Here is a 22,528-nt window from a genome sequence, read left to right on the forward strand (position 1 = left end):
ACGAGGTCAGGAGATCGAGATCATCCTGGCTAACATGATGAAACCCCGTCTCTACTAAAAATACAAAAAACTAGCCAGGCGTGGTGGCGGGTGCCTGTAGTCCCAGCTACTCGGGAGCCTAAGGCAGGAGAATGGCGTGAATCTAAGAGACAGAGCTTGCAGTCAGCCGAGATCGCGCCACTGCACTCCAGCCTGGGTGACAGAGCGAGACTCCATCTCAAAAAAAAAAAAAAAAAGAAAAAAAGAGAAACACCACCAGAACCACTAGACCTGTGATAGCACCTGATATGTTTTTAAATACCATGGTGCATTCTCACAAGCTGCTTATCAAATGCACATCTTTTGTGGGTAATTAGCTACAGTTTGGATTTGCTAGGTCCTTGGTCCATGTCAGAAAGCTTTGCCCTAAACATTAATTAAAATTCTGGCTATCTTACAGTGAATTGTCATAAATATTTTTTGGTATGGCTCAACTAACATATACTTTCAGATCCCTCATTGCCTATGACTGTTTGCTGGGCATTTGGTGAACATACATTTACTGAACATCTTTTGTGTACCAGGTGCTGTTTTAGACACTGAGGATACAGCAGTGAACTGAATGTTTTAGCATCTTTTTTTTTTTTTTTGAGGAAATATATTATCTAATCCTTCTATATCTCATAAGTAATAATCTGGTCTGTGCTTAAACTTTAGAGTCGGAAATGTGTTGGTGTCTTTGAGGGCCATACCTCGAAAGTGAACTGCCTCCTGGTGACTCAGACCTCCGGGAAGAACGCTGCCCTTTACACCGGCTCCAGTGACCATACCGTCCGCTGCTATAATGTTAAGGTAGGTGGGTCCAGAGAAATCCAAAGTGGTTCATATTGAGTCGCTTTGTATTTACTGTGTGGAGTGGAGACACTGGCAGATGCTTCATTCTACCCACTGTCTCCTTTTCGCTTCTAAACAATGTTTAGCACATTGTTGTAGCTTTAGGTAAATATGAGACTTAGACATAAACTGTATTTTCTGTCTCTACCAGTATTTTTTCACTTCCTACTATTAATAATATACCTTCCTTGGTCTTTGCCACAAATGTTATGCATATCATATATCAAAATTAATCCTAGATAGAATAAAGAGAAAAATGTAGGCTGGGTGTGGTGGCTCACGCCTGTAGTCCCAGCACTTTGGCAGGCAGAGGTGGGCGGATTCACCTGAGGTTGGGAGTTCGAGACCAGCCTGACCAACATGGAGAAACCCCGTCTCTACTAAAAATACAAAATTAGCCGGGTGTGGTGGCGCATGCCTATAATCCCAGCTACTTGGGAGGCTGAGGCAGGAGAATCGCTTGAACCCAGGAGGCAGAGGTTGCAGTGAGCCGAGGTCGCGCCACAGCACTTCAGCCTTGGCAACAAGAGTGAAACTCCATCTCAGGAAAAAAAAAAAAAAGAGCAAAATGTATAAATTTTTTAAATCTGAAGAATTAGAAATGGACATCTCCTCTGAGAGTTTTTTTAAACTTAAATGCACTGAAAGAAATGAGAAAATTATGTTTAAAATTATATACAGTATGTTCTTAATTTCTTTAAAAGATGGAGATACATGAAGCAGAATTTATAAGGCTATCATTAAGTTTATAACATAGATGGAATATATGTGATAACAGGAACATAAAGAAGTGGGAGGGGATGGAGTTGTGCTAGAAGAAGGTTCTTATATTTTACTGGGAATAAGTACTAATTTGAACTAGATTGTTACAATTTTTAAAAAATGTAATCCCTAGAGGCACTGGCTTACAACTTTAGTGTGCATCACATTGACCTGGACAGCTTGTTAAAACACATATTACTGGTCCCCACTCCCAGAGGTGTTTTTTTGTTTGTTTTTTGTTTTTTTAAGAGACAGGGTCTCATCTTGTTGCTCGGGCTGGTTTTGAGCTCCTGGAGTCAGGCAATCCTCCCACCTCGGCCTCCCAAAGTGCTGAGATTACAGGCATGAGCCACCACACGCAGCCCTTCCCAGAGCTTCTGATCCATTAGGCTTGGGGTCAAACTCACAAATTTACATTTCTAGGCCAGGTACTATGGTTCATATCTGTAATCCCAGCACTTTGGAAGACCAGAGCAGGAGGACTGCTTGAGGCCAGGAGCTCAAGACCAACCTGGGCAACATAGCAAGACCCTGTCTCTATAAAAAAATAAAAATGAACTGGATGTGGTGGCTCACACCTATAGTCCTAGCTGTTCCGGAGGCTGAGGTGGGAGGATCACTTGAGCCCAGGAGTTCAAGGTTATAGTGAGCTATGATTGTGTCACTTCACTACAGCCTGGGTGTCAGAACAAGAGCCTACCTCAAAAAAGCATAAAAATTAACCAAAATAAACAAAAAGAATTTACACTTCTAATAAGGTATTATGTGATATTGATGGAGATGGTTTGGGGACCACACTTTGAGAAATACTGCCCTAGAGTAATTACTAAACTAATAATGCAAAGAGGATCATGAGGTCAGGAGTTCGAGACCAGACTGGCCAACCTGGTGAAACCCCGTCTCTACTAAAAATACAAAAATTAGTCAGGCGTGGTGGTGCACACCTGTAATCCCAGCTACTCGGGAGGCTGAGGCTGGAGAATCACTTGAACTGGGAGACGGAGATTGCAGTGAGCCAAGATCATGCCACTGCACTCCAGCCTGGGTGCCAGAGCGAGACTCCTTCTCAAAAAAAAAGAATAATGCAAAGAAATTGAGCTTAGAAAGTCAGTTGAGGGATTAAAATGGCAAGCTAAAAATATACTTAATACAAGAGAAGGTAGAAGGAGAAATAGAGGAATAAAAATGCGACAAATAGAAAGCAAATAGCAAATTGGAGACCTAAATTTACCCATATTTAATAATTATATTAAATGTGAGTGAACTGACACTAAAATCAAAAGGCAGAAATTGACTGGATACAGAAGTAACATCAAAATCTTTGGTGTCTACAAGAGACACACTTTTATTTTTGAGACACGGTCTTGGCCTGTCACCCTGGCTGGAGTGCAGTGGCGTGATTATAAGTCGCTGCAGCCTGGAACTCCTGGGCTCAAGTGATCCTCCTGCCTCAGCCTCCCGAGTAATTGAGATTACAGGCACACGTCACTATGGTTTGCTAATTAAATTTTATTTTTTTATTTTTTTATTTTTTAGAAATAGGGTCTTGCTATGTTGCCTAGACTAGTGTGAAGCTCCTGGGCACAAGCAGTCCCCCTGCTTTGGTCTCCCACAGTGCTGGGATTACAGGCATGCACCACCATGCCCAGCCAAAGAGACTGCTTTAAATGTAAAGACAAAATGGGTTGAAAGTAAAAGAATAAGAATGGAAGAAGATACACTATCCAAATAGTAACAGAACTGGAGTGGTTATGTTAATATTGGGCAAGTAGACTTTAAAACAAGTGACTGAGCACTGTGGCTCATGCCTGCATCCCAATTTGGGAGGCTGAGGTGGGAAGATCGCTTGAGACCAGAAGTTCCAGACCAGTCTGGGTGACATAGTGAGATCCTGTCTCCACAAAAAATGAAAAAGTGAGGTAAGCATGGTTGTATGCACCTCTAGTCCTAGCTACTTGGGAGGTTGAGGTGAGAGGATCATTTGAGCTGAGGAATTTTAGGTTATAGTGAGCTATGACAATGCCACTGCACTCCAGCCTGGGTGACAGAGCGAGACACTGTCCCTTTAAATAGTGAAAAGGACAATACTACTGGAGAAAGGAGGACGTTCCATAATGATGAGTCAGCACAGCCAAACGATACAACAATTATAAGTACAGGTACCGAATAACAGAACTCTAAAATATATGAAACAGTAACTGATAGAACCGAAAGGAGAAATAGACAAATTCACAATTATAGTTGGGGACATCAACAACCCTTTCTCAATAATTGATAGACTAGTAAATAAAAAACCGTCAAGGATATATAAGAACTGTACAACACCAGCTGGATGTGGTGGCTCATGCCTGTAATCCCAGCACTTCGGGAGGCTGAGGCAAGTGGATCACTTGAGGTCAGCAGTTCGAGACCAGACTAGCCAACATGGTGAAACCCTGTCTCTACTAAAAATACAAAAAAATTAGGCTGGATGTGGTGGCTTACGCCTGTAATTCCAGCACTTTGGGAGGCCAAGGTGGGCATATCACCTGAGGTCAGGAGTTTGAGACCAGCCTGACCAACATGTTGAAACCCCCTCATACAAAAATTAGCCAGGTGTGGTGCTCGTGCCTGTAGTCCCAGCTACTTGGGAGGCTGAGGCGGGAGAATTGCTTGAACCTGTGAGGCAGAGGTTGCAGTGAGCCAAGATTGTGCCACTGCACTCCAGCCTGGGCAACAGAATGAGACTCTGTCTCAAAAAATTAACAAACAAAAATAAGAATACAAAAAAATTAGCCGGGCCTGGTGGTAGTGCCTATAATCCCAGCTACTCAGGAGGCTGAGGCAGGAGAATCACTTGAACCTGGGAGGTGAAGGTTGCAGTGAGCTGAGATTGCACCACTGTACTCCAGCCTGGGCAACAGAGAAAAACTTCATTTCAAAAAAAAAAAAAAAAAGAACTGTACAACACCATTAACAAATAAGATCCAATTAGCATTTATAGAACACTCCACTCAAAATTGCAGAATACACATTTTTTTCAAGAATGCGCACATAGACATTCACCAGGACCCTCATACTGGGCTATTAAATAAGTCTCAATCAATTTAAAAGCACCAAGATCATACAGAGTATGTTTTCTAACCACAGTGACATTCATTAGAAAGCAGTAACAGAAATCTTGGAAATCCCCAAATATAGGGAGATGAAAATAACATACTTCTAAATTATGGTGGTTCAGAGAAGGAATCACAAGGAAAATTAGAAAATATCTAACTAAATGAAAACGCAACATATCGTTTGTAGGATGCGGCTAAAGCATTGCTGAAAGGGAAATTTGTATTTTTAATTGCTTCTATTAGAAAAGAAGAAAGCTTTAAAATTCAAGAAACTACAAAAAGAGGCTGGGCACGGTGGCTCATGTCTGTAATCCCAGTGCCTTGGGAGGTTGCGGTAGGAGGATCATTTGAGGCCAGGAGTTCAAGCCTAGCTAGGCAACTTGTACAAACCTGTAAAAAATTATACAAACTTGTGAAAAAAAATTGTAAGCATATTTTGGCAAGAAATAGTCTTACATAAAAACGGGGGAAAAAGCTGTAACTTAAGATAGGACAAACATAGGTTTGGTATATGTTGTAAGGGGCTTACACCTTTAAATTCCTACAGCCAGGTGCTGTGATTCATGCCCATAATCCCAACGCTTTAGGAGGCCAAGTCGGGAGGATCGCTTGAGCCCAGGAGTTCAAAACAGCCTAGGCAGCATGGCGAGACTGCATCTCTCCAAAAAATGTTTTAAAATTAACTAGGCGTGCGTGATGGCCCACGCCTGCAGTTCCAGCTACTCAGGAGGCTGAGGTGGGAGGATTCCTTGAGCCCCGGAGGTCAAGGCTGCAGTAAGCAGTAATCACGCCACTGCACTCTAGCCAGGAGACAGAGGGAGACCTTGTCTTTCAAAAAACAAATAAATAAATAAATCCCTAAACACACATTGACAAAAAACAAGCAAGTCTCTTAAGAAATACAAATAACTGAAAATAATACAGTCTTGCAAATAAATGCAAATTAAAATCGAAGTACAAGGAATACCGTTTTTACTCATAATATTAGCAAAAAAATTTTTAAAAAGCCTTTCATTATTAAGGGTTCTAATGTGTAGTGTTTGGCATAGCAGGACTGTACACTAGTGAAAAAGATTTTGTAACCATTATTTGACATGGAGACATAACTTCATACAGTAAAGCACACAGATTTTAAGTATACAGCTTGCAGAAAAGCAGATATTTGTTTGTATAACTACCACAAAGATCAAAACATAGACCATTTCATAGCCCTGAAGCTTCCCTCAAATGCCTCCCTAGGCATAACCTTCTTCTAAAGCTAATCACAAAAATGGATGACTTTTGTCTGTGCTTGGCTGTCATGTCAGTATAACTATACCACATGTATTCTTTAAAGTCTAGCTTTAGCTCACCATGATGTTTGAAAATTCATCTGTATTGGTATATGTGCCAATAGTTTGTTCTTTTTTTATTACTATATAATGTTCAATTTCCCCTGTAAAGTTAAAAAAATCTCATATGGATTAACCGGAAGCAACATGAATCTTAATATTTAGGCGTATTCACTGTGTTTTGCTATATCTTACAATTTCATATATGGCACTTATGTTTGTAATTTTTTCAGGGGAGAAATTGAATAATTTAAGTGACTGACTCTTTTAGGTATGAAAGAAGGCTGGGAGAGGAGATCAACGGGTTTGACAACCCACAGCTTTTCTCATCCTATCCACAGCTTGTCCCACCCTACCCAATTATAACCATCTTGATTTTAACATCTAGTGCCAAGCCCACTTAAAAAGCTACACCTGGGTCTTTAGTAGCCTTCAACAATAAAAGTTTTTGTTTGTTTGTTTGAGACAGAATCTTGCTCTGTGGCCCAGGCTGGAGTGTGGTGGCGTGATCTCGGCTCACTGTAACCTCCACCTCCCAGGTTGAAGCGATTCTTCTGCCTCGGTCTCCTGAGCAGCTGGGACTACAGGCGTGCACCACCACGCCTGGCTAATTTTTGGATTTTTAGTAGAGACGGGATTTCACCATGTTAGCCAGGATGGTCTCGATCTCCCAACCTCATGATTCACCCGCCTCGGACTCCCAAAGTGTTGGGATTACAGGTGTGAGCCACCATGCGTGGCCTCAGCAACAAACTTTGAATGTACTATTTCCTGGCCCAATTCTTGGTTCTAGGTAAAGAGATTTGCTAGTATAATCTAGTTGGAGGAAACTGATAGAAATCGTTTTTTGAAGGTCAGATCAAACAGTGGGTATTAAACCTGCATGTACATCTGAATTACTAGGGAAATTTTTTACAACACAGATTCTAGAGCCCACTGAATTAAGACTCTCAGGGATGGAGTTGGAGCTTGGGTTCTATATATTTTAAAAGCTTCTTGAGTAATTTAGCCCAGCTAACCCAGCACCAGTTTGAAGGAGGCATTTGGGAGCTATTGAAATAGAGAGTAAGTTGCAGAAAACCACATATTGATTAGTGCATTTATCAAATATGTAACTCTAATCCTGATTTTCCTCTTTAGATGTCAAAATACAGCTTTGTCTTTTATATTTGGCCTCTTAATTTAAGAGGCTAAGACCCAACTCATAGTGCCCTTTGAAAAATCTCTACATTCTAAGTTAGAAGCATGGGTAACATTACTAGAATTTATATTTATTTTCACATTACCTACAGCTTGGGAGTCTTTGGCCTCATATTTCAAAGGAGAAACAGATCTAAGATAGTCCCGTATGAAATAGAGGATGTCACATTTTCTTCCACGTAAGAGTCATTGTAAAGTCTGCTTCTGGAGGAACTGTTTTTGACATCTCATTTGCCAGTACCCTCTGCTGATTCAAGGTTGTGTACTTTTATCAGAGCCGAGAGTGTGTGGAGCAGTTACAGCTGGAAGACCGGGTCCTCTGCCTGCACAGTAGGTGGCGAATCCTCTATGCGGGACTGGCAAATGGCACTGTGGTCACCTTCAACATAAAGGTTAGTGGTTGGGGAGAAAAGGCTTGCTTCCTATGCTACTTGAAAATAGTGTGAGCCTGTGTGGGAAAAAGTAGCAGGCAGGGATTTTCCTGTTTTCTTCTGTGGGGAAGCAGCAGAATCAGCCGCTACTCAAACACAGTTATCTTCTGATGTAAGTGAAACAAGATCCTCCATTCTCTCTGTTTCTACTCAAATGTGCCAGGACCAAAATGTAACTCCACTAAATTAAACCAAGCCTGAAGATTTGGGGCCAAATAATGAGTCATGGATTAAACTAGTCTGTCTCAACTTAAGAATGACATCATAAAAAATGAACTTAAGTGCTCACTTCGACAGCACATACACTAAATTTGGAATGATACAGAGAAGATTAGCATGGCCCCTGCACAAGGATGACACGCAAATTCATGAAGCATTCCATATTAAAAAATAAATGAAGAAAAAGGAACTTAAATTCCATTGAGTATGACATTGGTGTGGTTTGGCACTGGTTTAGGGTTTCATGAGGGCGGTCCATCTGTGAGGTGAACTGAGAGGTTTGCTGTAATGCCCGAATGGCTTCATTCTTTCCTAACCCAGAGATAAATTCATTTGTTGACCTAGCCTTTATTGAGCATCTGTTATGTGCTAGGCCCCAGGATAAGGTTTAGTTTTTGATGGCCCTGTGTACTTTGATAAGGTAGTTGGACTTCATCTTACAGGCTTTAAAGTATGAGAAACATGATCCCATTATGTTTCAGGAAAAGTCACTGGAGTTGATAAGATTGGGAAGGATTGGTATTAGCGAAGGCAGGGAGACCATTTAGGAGGCTTTGTAGTGGAAGCTAACATGAAAAAGGTTAAACAGGATGAAGAGAAGGGAATGGAGGAAAGATATAATCTAAGAGGTAGAATTGATAGGTTTGATTGCTAATTAATTGTGGCACCATATCCCCTGGTCATCTTGTAACCATGTGTTAGAATGGTACTATTACAGTGTCATTCATAGGCTACATGCTAGCTGGAACTAACAGAAGATGTGCATTAAAATATGTCATGGTTTCTGCCTACAGGAAACTTAAAAATCAAGTTAGAAGAATCTAGTGTGTATATAATCAAGTGCCAAGTGATTTGGTCTATTTGATATGATACATCACAGAAGGGCAATTAGTGAAGATTTTTGCATTCTAGATGCAGACAAGTTCTAAGTCTGATTAAATTGGATTAGGGCGATAGAAATGTAGAGGAAAGTAAATTTAAAATATTTTAAAGGCTAAAATGTGATAATTACCTGATTATCTTCTCTTTTGTGAGATTATCAGAAGTAGACAGAAGTGGCTGGATATGGTGGCTTATGCATATAATCCCAGCACTTTGGGAGACTGAGGTAGGAGGATTGCTTGAGCCCAGAAGTTCGAGACCAGCCCGAGCAACAAAGCAAGACTCCTGTTTCTCAAAAAAAAAAAAAAGGTTTTTTAACTATTAAAAAAAAAAAAGCTAAGTATGGTGGCACACGCCTGTATTCCCAGCTACTCAGGAAGCTGAGGCAGGAGGATTGCTTGGGCCAGGACTTCAAGGCTGCAGTGAGCTATAATCACACCACTATACTCAAGCCTGGGTGACAGAGTGAGACCCTGTCTCTCTCTCTTTTTTTTTTAAGTAGTAGACAGAAGTAAGGAGCAAGACAATCTTGAGGCTAAATGATGAGATGATGACAAGAAATTCAAATGGAGAAGTTCTTTGAAGGATTGAAAAGCCCTGGAGAAGATGGTCCTAGAGACAGACATTTGAGAATCTCTGCATAGATGCGAATTTTGAAAATGAGGGCTGGGCTTTTTCCTAGTTTGTCCATACTCTTAGAATGTAGTACTTCTGGAGTCACAACAGAAAACCAGGACTGTTTACCAGGGCCGGTCCACCTTTGGGTCCTGAGCTCCATTCAGTCTGTCTCCCTAGCACTTCAAGATGACTGAAATCATTGCTCAGCAATATAGGCTCCCAGCCTTTATTGAGCCTATCTGAGCAATGATCAGCTGCTTAGTTTTTAGAAGCCTTATTCCAGGCATGCACCTAAAGAACTTTTGTGGAATTGGGAGGCTTAATGAACAGGGTTGGTTGGGGGATGAAGGAAAGAATTGTAAAATCTGAGATAAAAGAATGTTTTGGGATTCAGGATGTGACCCTGCCACTCTGGTATAATTAGGCTTCTATAGTCTACTAAATGATGACAGCGATGACATGGAGCCAGGTACCAGAAGAACATCATAATAAGGAGAATTTAGGCCAGGCATGATGGCTCACGCCTGTAATCCCATCACTTTGGGAGGCTGAGGCGGGCGGATCACCTGAGGTTAGGAATTCAAGACCATCCTGTCCAACATGGTGAAACCCTGTCTTTACAAAAATATAAAAGCTAGCCAGGTGTGGTGGCAGGCACCTGTAATCCTAGCTACTCGGGAGGCTGAGGCAGGAGAATCGCTTGAACCCAGGAGGCGGAGGTTGCAGTGAGCTGAGCTGGCGCCACTGCACTCCAGCCTGAGCGACAGAGCGAGACTCTGTCTCAAAAAAGAAAAAAAAAAAGTGGAGAATTTGAGACTTACTGAAATTGCCTAGGAAGGTAATTCTAAGTAGAGATTTTTGGAAACAACATGACACATAGATTGCCTAAATTTTGGATGACAGAAATAGTTCCTGGGTCCGTGTCAGGGAAAATGCACTAGAGTTTGGAAAAAAAAAAAAAAAAGTTCACCTTTCATTATTATTAACTCACAGGTGGTGAAAGAGAACCAGTTTCTAATTAGGATGGGGATGGTGTGGGTTGAAATTATAAATGAGTTTATAATGTAAGGGTTTGCCCTCCTCAGATCAGGGGATAGGGGAGGTTCAGCAAAGAGGGTTGGAGTGGGAAATAGCAGAGATGGGTACATGAAGGCTGCAGTGTGGGTATGAAAATTTGAGTACAGGTGACAGAAATGAGAGTTTGTACCAAAGTAATGATTTTGGTTAATTGGTTTTGAAGTTTTCCAGCTAAGTTGTTTTTAGCTGTAATCTTGGCTTATTTTCCAGAACAACAAACGACTTGAGATCTTTGAATGCCATGGTCCCCGGGCAGTCAGCTGTCTTGCCACAGCTCAGGAAGGTGCCCGAAAACTGCTGGTCGTGGGCTCTTATGACTGCACCATTAGTGTACGAGACGCCCGGAATGGACTGCTCCTCAGAACTCTGGAGGGCCATAGCAAAACCATTCTTTGCATGAAGGCAAGTACAGTGCAAGAGAATAGGAGTTGTCTGGCACAAATAGAAGGGTTTTGAGGCCAGGCGGGGTGACTTTCGTCTGTAGTCCCAGCACTTTGGGAGGGCGAGGCAGGGAGATCACTTGAGCTCAGAAGTTCGAGACCAGCCAGGGCAGCATGGCAAAACTCCATCTCTCCAAAAAAATACAAAAGTTAGTGGGATATTGTGGTATGCACCTGTACTACTCACGAGGCTGAGGTGAGAGGATCACTTGAGCACAGAAGATCGAGGCTGCAGTGAGCCATGATTGTGCCACTGTACTCCAGCGCGGGCAACAGAGTGAGACCTTGACTCAAGCAAAGCAAAACAAAACAGAAGGGTTTTAAATGGCATTTCCCGTGTTGTCTCACGCATCATTTAGAAACACCACCTCAGAAAGAGCGAGGAGATTGCAAACCTTTTCTTCACACCAACATCACCAAGTGATGCACTTTCCTTTGAGAAGCAATGAGTGTATTTTGTTATAGAGTGGGTATACTCGAATGCCTTTCTAGGCTGCTTCATAGTCATTCTGGAAAGGTAACAAACGTAATAATACATTATCAGTTAATTAGCATGCTTGGTAGGGGGGCATAGGTTTCAGCTAAGAAAATTTGTCTGAGAAACTTTTATACCTAGTTCATCGTGCTCATCTCAAAATAGGATGGAAATTAGAATTTACCAATGTGTTTTACAAGTTGTAGAGAAAATTGAGAACCGTGTACAGAATCTGACATGGTGAATTTTTTTCTTTAAGGTGGTGAATGATCTCGTGTTCAGTGGCTCCAGTGATCAGTCAGTCCATGCCCACAACATTCATGTAAGCTGTGTTGGTGTTGTGTAAAGAAACCTTGAATAAAATAATGGTTAAAGCTTGATGGTTTTCTTAAACTTCTTGCAATTTAAATTAAGCCCTTTATCCACCGAAGGGATTTGTCATCATCCCTATGCATGTGCTCTTGGATAATATTGTGTAACCTAGAAATTCTGCCTCATCAACGTTTTTGATGGTGGACAGACAGACTCAAAGTTTATGTAAGGTTTAGTTTGAATGCCCCATTTAAAATTGAAATAAATGGAACAGCTGAGGCTTTCAGAAAGTGGGTATGATATGTAGTTAAAATAGAACTAGTAAAAACAGCTGAGAGCTGGGCCCAATGGCTGTCACCGGTAATGCCAGCTACTCAGAAGGCTGAGGCGGGAGGATCACTTGAGGCCAGGAGTTTGAGATTAGCCTAGGCAAAATAGTGGCCCTGTCTCTTAAAAAAATTTTTTTTAATAAGCTGGGCATGGCAGTGTGTCCTGTAATTCTAGCTACTCAGGAGGCCGAGGTGGGAGGATTGTTTGGGCCCAGGAGTTCAAGGCTGCAGTGAGGTATGATCGCACCACCGCACTCCAGCCTGGGTGACCAAGTGAGACCCCATTTCTTTTTCTTTTTTTTTTTTTTTTTTTTTTTTTTTTTTTTTTTTTGAGATGGGGATCTCACTTTGTCACCCAGGCTGGAGTGCAGTGGTGCGATCTTGACTCACTGCAGCCTCAACCTCCTAAGCTCAAGGGATCCTCCCACCTCAGCCCCCCAGGTAGCTGGGACTAAGGGTGTGAGCCTCCATGCCTGGCTAATTTTTTCATATTTTTTTGTAGAGATGGGGTCTTTTGCCCAGGCTGGTCTTGAACTCCTGAGCTCAAGTGATCTGCCCACCTCGGCCTCCCAAAGTGTTGGAATTATAGGCGTGAGCCACTGCACCCAGCCTGTGAGACCCTGTCTCTTAAAAAAATGAACAACAGAAATAGCTGAGAGAGTGTTCTCAGGTCATAGAGGCAGCTACGTTCCTGGTCTGTAACCTCAGAATAATAATTTGAAGCTCAATTCCTGGTCTGTAACCTCAGAATAATAATTCCCAACTGATAGACTTCCGGTCTAGATCCAGTGAAATGAAAAAAGTAAAAGTACTTGGAAGGCTGTAAATACAGGTAGAGTTTTGGCCGCTTTCTTTCCGTGACATTAGAGTCTTTCCATCAGGATACAATCCATATATTTTGTATATGTAATAAATGATTGTGGAATACTTCTGCTGTTAAAGTTAATACTATTAATACTATTTGTACAGTTAATGCTATTAATTGTATTAATTGTACGTGTACAGTATTCTCAGAATTATGCCTCTTAGAATTATAGAATTATAACCAGGAAGGAGTCTCGAAAGTCAGTCTGGTGACTCTTACTTCTCTTCTGACAGACTGGTGAGCTCGTGCGGATCTATAAAGGTCACAATCACGCAGTGACTGTGGTGAATATCCTAGGAAAAGTGATGGTGACTGCTTGCCTGGATAAATTTGTTCGTGTCTATGAATTACAGGTAGAATTTAGATTGACTATTTTGCTTGAATGATTTGGGGAGATTGTCTATTTGAGTTTAGTGTTGATTTTTGATACAGCAAGGTGGGATGGAACCCAGGAATCTGCATTTTCATGAGCTTTCTAGATAATTATAAAGAAGCTGGCCTGTGGACTACAACTTTCAGAAACTGCTCTGAGACACTTGATCTGGCTCATGGGTGTCAAAACTTAATTTCTAGTTCTAGTTAATTTATAGTTCTCCTTGTGTGCAATTTCAAGTTTGAAACTCTGATTCTAACAAAATTGATTTTATTACTTCTAATTACCAGCTCCCTCCTTGTATAGTAGAACGTAAAAGAAAAATTGTCATTAGATTATATTTCTGTTAGAATGCTACTGGTGCTTCCACTTAGCACCTCAGGTGTGGTTTTAAACCTGCCAAAGGCCTTTAGGGACTGTACTTATTAAACGCAAGGTATAAATAACTTTAATTCTTTCTTTTTTTTTTTCTTCTGCCTAAGTCTCATGATCGATTACAAGTTTATGGAGGACACAAAGACATGATTATGTGTATGACCATCCATAAAAGCATGGTAAGTGTTATTTGTCATGTCAGATATTTGCTTTTGAACGTGTTTGCTAAAAAATTCTTGTCACTTCCAAAAGTGACATCTGCTTCTGATATGCCTCATTGTTAAGTACCTTCCCATCTCTTGGCATAATAGGGAAATAACCAGGGGACAGTGTTGAATATTCCATTGTCTATTAACAGCCAAAATTATTACAATAAAAATGGTAGTATCAACTACAGTTAAATAGAAGGTAAATTTAAGATGCTTCAGAAAACTGAGTGGTGCCTTTTCCAGAGACGTGATCTGAATAGAACACTGGAATGGAGTCAGGAGATTTGGCCAGTGTGGCATGGCTACAGCAGATCTAAAAGTAGAAACCAACTCACATAACCCTGCTAAGCCTTTTTTTTTTTTACTTTTAAGTTATGGATGTTTTTCAGACTCTGAGTGGTAGAATCCTTTCTTTTCCAGTGAAATGCAGGTGCGTAACAGAGCACCCAATAGAAACCAGGGGTACCCCAGTTAAAGTAGAAAGGCCAAGTGGGTGCCTCTGAGGCCTGCCACTCCTCTCTGCCCTGGTCCCGAGTGGCTTTCTAAGGAGCACAGCTGCAAAATACCTAGACTGGAAGATCTGGAAACTACTTTCCCATTCTACTACTCTGGAGCTGGTTTTGATTTAGGTTTTTGTTTTCTTGTAGCTGCTTCAAGGAGCTTGTGACTTGTTTTGAGGGTGTTTTGTAGTTTGTATGTGTTTTGGTCTGACACTATAAACCTGTCTTTCTCCAGATTTACACCGGCTGTTATGATGGCAGTATTCAGGCCGTGAGGCTTAATCTGATGCAGAATTACCGCTGTTGGGTAAGGAGTGAAACTCTTCTTGTCACTGGACTTGGAGAGGTTGCTTCACCCTAGACTAATTGATCTTCATTAGCATCAGTGTAGCATTTTATATTTTAGCATCTACTTTATGCCTTACACTGTAGATCACAGGCTGTCTCCTAGGTGGTGGTTTTGTTTATCATAAAATCAATACATGCTTAGAAAGCAACAGTACAGCAATATATGAAATAAAAAGTGGAAGTGCTTATTTTGGTAATGGTACTATCCCTTCTACTCCCGCTCATCAGAGATTACTTGTATTAACGGTTTGGTTTGTGTCCTCATTGGTTTTTGAGGAATAGGCAAAGAAAAACAGTTTAAGGTCTTGTAAGTTCCAAACCTTAGTTCATCAGGCTGAATTGTGTGATTTTTATTTTGGGGTGAGGGCTGATGATTAACCCTTAAAATTTTCACACTATTTCTTATAAGCCTTAATTTTTTTTTGTCAGTTCTAACAATGGTAGCTTTTCCCTAAAACCCTAAGATCCTTTTCAGCATTGATGGCATGAACTTGACACTCTCCATTTTAAAATTCGACTTTATACTTGTCCACAGCCTAGTGACTTTGCAGCTCTCTACACATTACTATCTTTGCTTTTTAATTTTCTCAGTGAAGGCAAGCAAAATCTAGTACAGTTCCTCTTAATCCAAGGGGTATATGGTCAATGTTTTTTTGATGTGGTAATCAAGAGGGCTAAGTGACTAACAGGCAGTAGCCAATATAGTGTAGATATGTTGGACAAAGGGACAATTCACAGTGTAGATATGTTGGACAAAGGGGTGAGATGCAGTGGGATGGCGGGAGATTTCATCACACTGCTCAGAATAGTGTGTAATTTAAAACTCAAGAATTGTTTATTTTGGAAATTTTCCAATTAATATTTTTGAAGATCAGTTAACCACAGGTAACTAAAACCTCAGAAAGTAAAACCATGGATAAGGAGGCACTACTGAACGACAGGGTGCAGAGTACACAAATAGAGTTAATCTATAGAGAGAAATGGGAAGGATACCTCTGACTTTATAGAGAGAAGGATGGAGTAGTACTGACAGAGGAGAAACTTAACTTTGCATTCCCCCCCTGCTTTTTTTTTTTTTTTTTTTGAGACAGAATCTTCTGTTGCCAAGCTGGAATGCAGTGGCATGATCTCAGCTCACTGCAACCTCCACCTCCGGAGTTCAAGCGATTCTCCTGCCTCAGCCTCCCAAGTAGCTGGGAACACAGGCGCCCGCCACCACACCCAGCTAATTTTTGTATTTTTAGTACAGACAGGGTTTCACCATGTTGGCCAGGCTGGTCTTGAACTCGCGCCCAGCCTGTATTTTTTTCTTTTTTTTTTTCTGTAGGGACAGGGTCTCACTGTGTTGCCCAGGCTGGTCTTGAACTCCTGGGCTGAAGTGAACCACCCACCTCAGCCTCTCAAAGTGCCACCTCTCACTGAGCCACCACTTGGGAAGCATAAGACACTGGCTTGTGCTTTCTAATACATGAAATTAAGCTACATTTATAAGTAAAATTATAGCTTAAAAAAATAAGTAGGTAATCGTAAGATTGAGATTCAAGTGATAAAGGCTGTGAGTAAAGTCAGGCTTCCATGGCAAACACAGTATTCTGCAATAAATATTTCCACAAATGTAGTTTTCTTTATCAGACATTTTTATTTTCACATTTACATTCAGTAGTTCTTAGAATTGTTAAAAATAGCCCTTTCGGGCCAGGCGTAGTGGCTCACGCCTATAATCCCAGCACTTTGGGAGGCCAAGGTGGGCAGATCACTTGAGGTTGGGAGTTTGAGACCAGCCTGACCAACATGGTGAAACCCTGTCTTTACAAAAAAAAAAAAAAAAAAAAAAAAAATACAAAATTAACTGGGTGTGGTGGTGCACACCTATAATCCTAGCTACTTGGGAGTCTGAGGCAGGAGAACTGCTTGAACCTGGGGGGCAGAGGTTGCAGTGAGCTGAGATCGCGCCACCGCACTCTAGCCTGGGCGACAAGAGTGAAACTGCATCTCAAGGAAAAAAAAAAAAAGAAAAGCCCTTTTGGTACAATAGGAAAGGTATTTGTCTTTTGTGTTGAATAAACTAAGAAAGAAACTCAATTTTATGATGGCAACATAAAAAATACAGTTTCAACAGAATTTTATGGTAATTTATCCATAAATATTTGCTGACCTTTTTCTGATTTAAGAAGTTGTAATTGCTATGTTAGCGCTTTGCCCTCTCAAAATATCAAAATAGCAAAAGATTTTTCCAGTCTTTTCAAGGTTCCTCGTTATGCTGATATTTTGGTCGCCTTGGCTTTGTTGTCTTTTCTAGCCAAGAATAAATTTAAAATAAGGGGCTGGCTTTTTGCTTCCATAGTGCCTATGGGATCCAGGTGGGGGCTGTTCTGATTCACGTTCACTGCACCCTTTTTCACCGAGTCCCCTCATTTTCTTTCTCTCCAGTGGCATGGCTGCTCTCTGATATTCGGCGTTGTAGATCATTTAAAACAACACTTGCTGACCGACCACACTAATCCCAACTTCCAGACTCTGAAATGTCGCTGGAAGAACTGCGATGCTTTTTTCACTGCTAGGAAAGGATCCAAACAGGTACATTAGTGGGACTTGAGGTTCGCCTGGGATTCAGTAGACTGCTCAGAGCAGGGGCTAGAAAACCTTTTTTGTTTTATTACTGAGAATTGCCATATATAGGGAGGGCCTATGGTTTTTCTTTTTATGATTCAGAGATTTGGGGGGTAGCTTAATGAAGTTTCAAGTGAAGAATTAGGTCATTTTTGAGAAAGGGCCTAGAGAACATTTTCAAATGTTTCAAATCCAGTAACTGAACTTGGAGATTTATTACAGTGCTCTTGTGCTGAGACAACAGCTCACCTTTAAGTACACGCTTTCATGTAAGTTAGCGAAGTGCTGACTCCTGGCTGCCTTTCCCATCTGGATCCTAGGTGGAATGGACCCACGCGGCTTTCCTTGGCTTTGACTTTCTCCTGTCTTACTCTCAACTTCTCTCTCATGGGTCCTTTTCCCTTCATTCCTAGGATGCTGCAGGACATATTGAACGACACGCTGAAGATGACAGCAAAATTGATTCATGAAGTTGTTTGCCTCCCACGTTGGGAAGTCATTAGTTGAACTGTTTTCACATCAGCCCCCCACACAGGCCACTCTCTTCTCTTTCTTGGTGAAGCAAGGAAGGAGAAAGTGGTTACTAGCCAGGCCTCTAGCATAAGTCTGGGCAGCTCTATGGGATGATAGATTACTCTTTAAGTTCGTGCTGGAGGTTTTAAATAGATTTAGACAGATGTTAGGGAACCACACTCCTCTGGGACAGCATGGCATATAGTGATTTATGCTACTTGCGTTCTCCAGGTGTTTATTAAAGATACAGACCCTAATTGGTTACCCAGTTTGACCCTAATCATATGCAATGTTTAGTTTATGTTCTTATGATGGTTTAAACCTATAGTCAGGCTTTTAAGTACAAATTTGTTTAAGTGCTAGACTTTCGGGATCAGTTTTCATTTCTCCATTTGTAATAGCTGGGTATTCAAATTGGAAGCAAATAGTTTTCTTTCTTAACAATTATGTGCAGTGTGTGTCCCGGTTTTCTTGCTTCATAGATGGACAGAGCTGGCTTTAAGTGCTAAAGGACACAGTAGATTTTTGACAAACAGTGGCTGCTCTGCTGACCGTATTTTAGGAATTCAGAAAACAAATCACATGGTGACAAGTCCTTACAGCACCACTTCCTAGCAAACCTCTGTAAATGTGGATAGAAAGCTCAGTGTGAGGCAGTGCGTAGACCTAATGTCTACCTTTACGTTTGCTGTGGAACTGGGCACTACCTGCCACAGATCCTGTCAGGCTGTTGCAGCTGGAGGTGTACCTTTATCTTCCTTTCTAGCGTCTGACCCTGCAAGCCTAATGTCGGTTTGAACCCTTTTTGGTTTGTTCAGTTGCCAGCCTCCATCTCTCCCACTATATGGCTGTGCCTAGACTGATGGCAGCCATCCAGTATTCCTCTGGGCTCATGGGTGTTTTCCACCCCTCTGCAGCACCCAAGATGGTGGGGGAGAAGGGGTTAGAATAAAGCATCTGAATACGGTTTTTAGGACCTCAAGCAGACTTCCTAGAGACTTGTTTCTGAGACAGTTCTTTGCCTTCACTTCCCTGCTAGGTGGGAAAGAAGAGTGGAGCAGAGACTCTGCCTGGCCACTGAGAACAGCCAAATTCACAAACCCTCAGTGGGGCTTTGTTTTTGGATTTTCTCCAGACTCATCAGTAAACCTGTAGAAGTGTTGCTTTCCAGCCTTTTGTTTCTGGATCCTCAAAACTCAGAAAGTGGCCAGGCGTGGTGGCTCTCGTGCCTGTAATCCCAGCACTTTGGGAGGCTGAGGCAGGCAGATCACCTGAGGTTAGGAGTTGGAGACCAGCCTGGCCAACATGGCAAAACCCCATTTCTACTAAAAATACAAAAATAAGCTGGGCGTGGTGGTGTGTGCTTGTAATCCCAGCTGCTCAGGAGACTGAGGCAGGAGAATCGCTTGAACCCGGGAGGCAGAGATTGTAGTGAGCCGAGATTGCGCTACTGCACTCCAGCCTGGGTGACAGAGTGAGACTCCGTCTCAAAAAAAAAAAAAAAAAACCTCAGAAAGCTTCTTCAGAGAGAGAAAATAAGGGGGAGGAGCCCAGGGCCACATACCAAGCTTTGGGACATGCTCTCTGGGATTGCAGAGCATCCAGGTCTGTCTTCGCCCCTATTAGTGCACACACATCTACTCACATGTGTTCCCTCAGGCTATCGGGCAGGGAGACTTCACCAGGGGGTTCATGGATAGGCTTCAAGAGGGTCTGTGAACCCCCAGAATTTGTGTGTGTGACTGAGTATGTGTTCTTTTTTCCAGAAAAGGCTCCAGTGGTTCTTAGTTGATCCAAAAAATGTTAAGAATTAATCTAGAAGGCTGGGCTTGGTGGTTCACGCCTGTAATCCTAGCACTTTGGGAGGCCGAGGTGGGTGGATCACTCAAGGTCAGGCATTTGAGACCAGCCTGGCCAACATGGTGAAACCCAGTCTCTACTAAAAATACAAAAATTAGCTGGGTGTGGTGGCGTGTGCCTGTAGTCTCAGCTACTTGGGAGGCTGAGACAGGAGAATCACTTGAACCTGGGAGGTAGAAGTTGCAGTGAGCCAAGATCCTACCACTGCACTCCAGCCTGGGCAACAGAGTGAAACTCCACCTCAAAAAAAAAAAAAAAAGGTTAATCTAGGAAATAATGAATGGCCTAGTACTAGATAATAAATGCCCCCACAAGCTCTTGACTTCTGTCCTTGGGGAAAGCCATTTTGTTAACCACACTAGTGAAATTTATGTGATGCTTAATGGAGAACAGAGAAGATCTTGTTGCAAAAAATGTGTTAAATATTCGTGCTGTTTCTGTATGAGATTAAGAAGCTTTTCCCACCTCTCACCCCTGTTTCCTATAAGGATATCCAGAGAAGCCAAGCTGTTCTGTGTGTTTGGGAATGGTCGTTTCCCGGGAAGATGCATTTGGATCGATGACTAAACCTGGCCCTTTTCTCTGGGCTGTAGTGAAGCCGCATTTTCATGCTGGCTGGCTGTGTGCTGAGAGAGCCTCGAATGCTCTGCCGCATAGTGCCCTTCTGCCCTGCCTGAGGATGTGTCGAAAGGATGAGAGTGGAGGAGCCTTTGTGCAGCAGGAAGAGGCTAGGTGAGGTGTCGGGCAGTTGTGGGGAACTTCTGAGAGTATTACAGACTGGTAGAATCAGTAAGAACTCCGATTTGGACGTCGCTTTGGTGGAACTGTGTGTCTGTATCTGCCTGTGTATGTGCAAGTGTGCAGGTTCCTTTGTGTGCATGTGTACGCGTGGGAACCTGTACTTGTCATATTTTTCTTCATTTCACGAAGGCTTTTTTTGAAGCAGTGGCAGTAATAATGCCTTTGTTTCAAGAACACATGAAATTCTTTTAACACCAGATTAGCATGTTACCCAAAATGAACCGTTCTAGCCCTCTGTTAAGAAATAAAGGGACCATAAGCATTTTGGCTGCTTATGGTTGTGTGTTACTACTTACAAGTGTCTTGAAAATTATGCAGAACTTTGCCTTCTTTTTTTAATGTCTTCCACAATGTCATGACTTATTATAACTCTGTTTCCCCTCAGAGAAGAGCTGTGGCTCAGGGATCTTTGTTGACTCTGGCATTTAGTAGCTTTGTGAAGGAAGGAAACCATTAAGTGACCTGACAAAAACTGATTGATGTCTTTAAAGTAGTTGGAACCACTTTTAGAATGTTATTCTTGGTTGCTTTTGCCTACTTCTAATGGCTTAAAGCCAAGAAAACCATAGTATAAATCCTTTTGTGTACCTATGCTAGTGTTAAAATGGCAGTTTGTTCTGATGAAATATGTCACTTCAAGTTTTATGTGAGAGTTTTTAATTAGGTTAAAAATAATTTTGGCATACCTCTCTACTCAGTTTATAAAGCAATTCCACACAATGCAAACAAAACTCTAACAGCAAAGGTTATCTTGACCTGATGTTACTTGAATTTGAGAGAAAGTCATTACTTACTACTGCACTCCTGCTTTTGTGGGAAAAACTTTTTTCTTCCCCAGAAGAGTTAACAGTTGAGTGTTCAGCTCCTGACTTACCTTTAATTTAGAGGCAATATTATTACTGTTTAAGTGATTATTTGCTTGCCACAGGTTTTATTTTGTCTTTTTTCTGGTAGATTATACAATGGACAACTTTAGTGATGAGGCATGTGAATGATTTGGTGGGAGTAGGTATATACTTAGTGGAATGGTATATTTTATGGAAGAGAATTCATTGGAGGTGAGATTGAAGTATATTGTAAAGTGGGATTTGAACAGCACATATGCTCTGGTTTGCTCAAATAACTGCAGTTTATGCTTACTTCTCAATTTTGTTTCTGTTACCTAAACGGGAGCTTCTAGAATTATGAAGGCCATACCTGCCACATTTATAAAATAATGGTTTTATTCCTGCCCCCAAATCATCAGGTTCCTCGGGTTTAAGAGAAGCGGTCTCACAGACGGGAATAGAAGTTGTGGTGGAGGTGATTTGGGATAGACTGAGTTCCCTATGCAAGTGGATGTGAGCTCCTCATAGAAACCAGACCTACTGTGTTAGACAGTAACCTCTAACCTCACCTCCTCCAAGCCCAAGTGTACAGCCCTGCTGGGTTACCTGGTGACTAAATTTCCCAGATTCACTCTAAACTCAAGGTAGTGACCCAAATAAACTGGGAGAGGAGCGTGTCAAGGAGGAAAAGCTGTTGAAAATCTTCTCCTATTTAAGAGAAATATATGCCCTAGAGCTGCTCCAGCACCCTTGGTTTCTGATTTTTTTAATATTGAATATGGATTACAAGAATGAAATCAGATGACTGCAAAAATGTTTATAAGCAAATAGCCTTCTTACATTTTGGTATAAAGCTGTGAACTTCATAACTTTGTAAAGCAAGATATAAAGCAAATACAAGAGGAAAATAAAGTACTTTTACTAACTGACAGTTTACTTTCGTTACCTTGTCTGCATATTCATGGTCAGCCCTTTCCACGTTGGCTTAGCGAGGAAGAAGGAAACTGGGTGGAAAACACAGGGTGCCTGTAGATATGCCACAGGCCATGGTCCAGGTAAGTTTAGCAAACTGCTGCGTTCAGGGTTTTGTCCACGGTCACACGACAGGCCAGTTAGTGAACAGAGGAGCTAGGATAGCTCAATCTCCACTCCATTACATTCAGGTAACTGGCCCCTCCTGTTGTACATAACCCATTTATT

General features: G+C 41.7%; 1 protein-coding gene across 3 annotated transcripts in view; it reads left to right on the forward strand.

Annotated features, from left to right (window-relative positions):
• Positions 1-22,259, forward strand: part of ZNF106 (zinc finger protein 106) — an 80,999-nt gene extending 58,740 nt beyond the window's left edge. For all 3 annotated transcript variants that reach the window (XM_011989241.1, XM_011989240.1, XM_011989242.1), the window contains 9 exons: positions 697-831; positions 7,540-7,656; positions 10,702-10,893; positions 11,666-11,728; positions 13,146-13,265; positions 13,768-13,839; positions 14,605-14,676; positions 17,148-17,294; positions 17,741-22,259. In XM_011989241.1, coding sequence (XP_011844631.1) covers positions 697-831; positions 7,540-7,656; positions 10,702-10,893; positions 11,666-11,728; positions 13,146-13,265; positions 13,768-13,839; positions 14,605-14,676; positions 17,148-17,294; positions 17,741-17,797 — 975 coding nt within the window. In that variant the 3' untranslated portion in view covers positions 17,798-22,259. The remainder of the gene's footprint in view (positions 1-696; positions 832-7,539; positions 7,657-10,701; positions 10,894-11,665; positions 11,729-13,145; positions 13,266-13,767; positions 13,840-14,604; positions 14,677-17,147; positions 17,295-17,740) is intronic.
• Positions 22,260-22,528: the final 269 nt, after the last annotated feature.

This window comes from Mandrillus leucophaeus, unplaced genomic scaffold, assembly GCF_000951045.1.
Source record: "Mandrillus leucophaeus isolate KB7577 unplaced genomic scaffold, Mleu.le_1.0 Scaffold35, whole genome shotgun sequence".
Lineage (NCBI taxonomy): Eukaryota > Metazoa > Chordata > Mammalia > Primates > Cercopithecidae > Mandrillus > Mandrillus leucophaeus.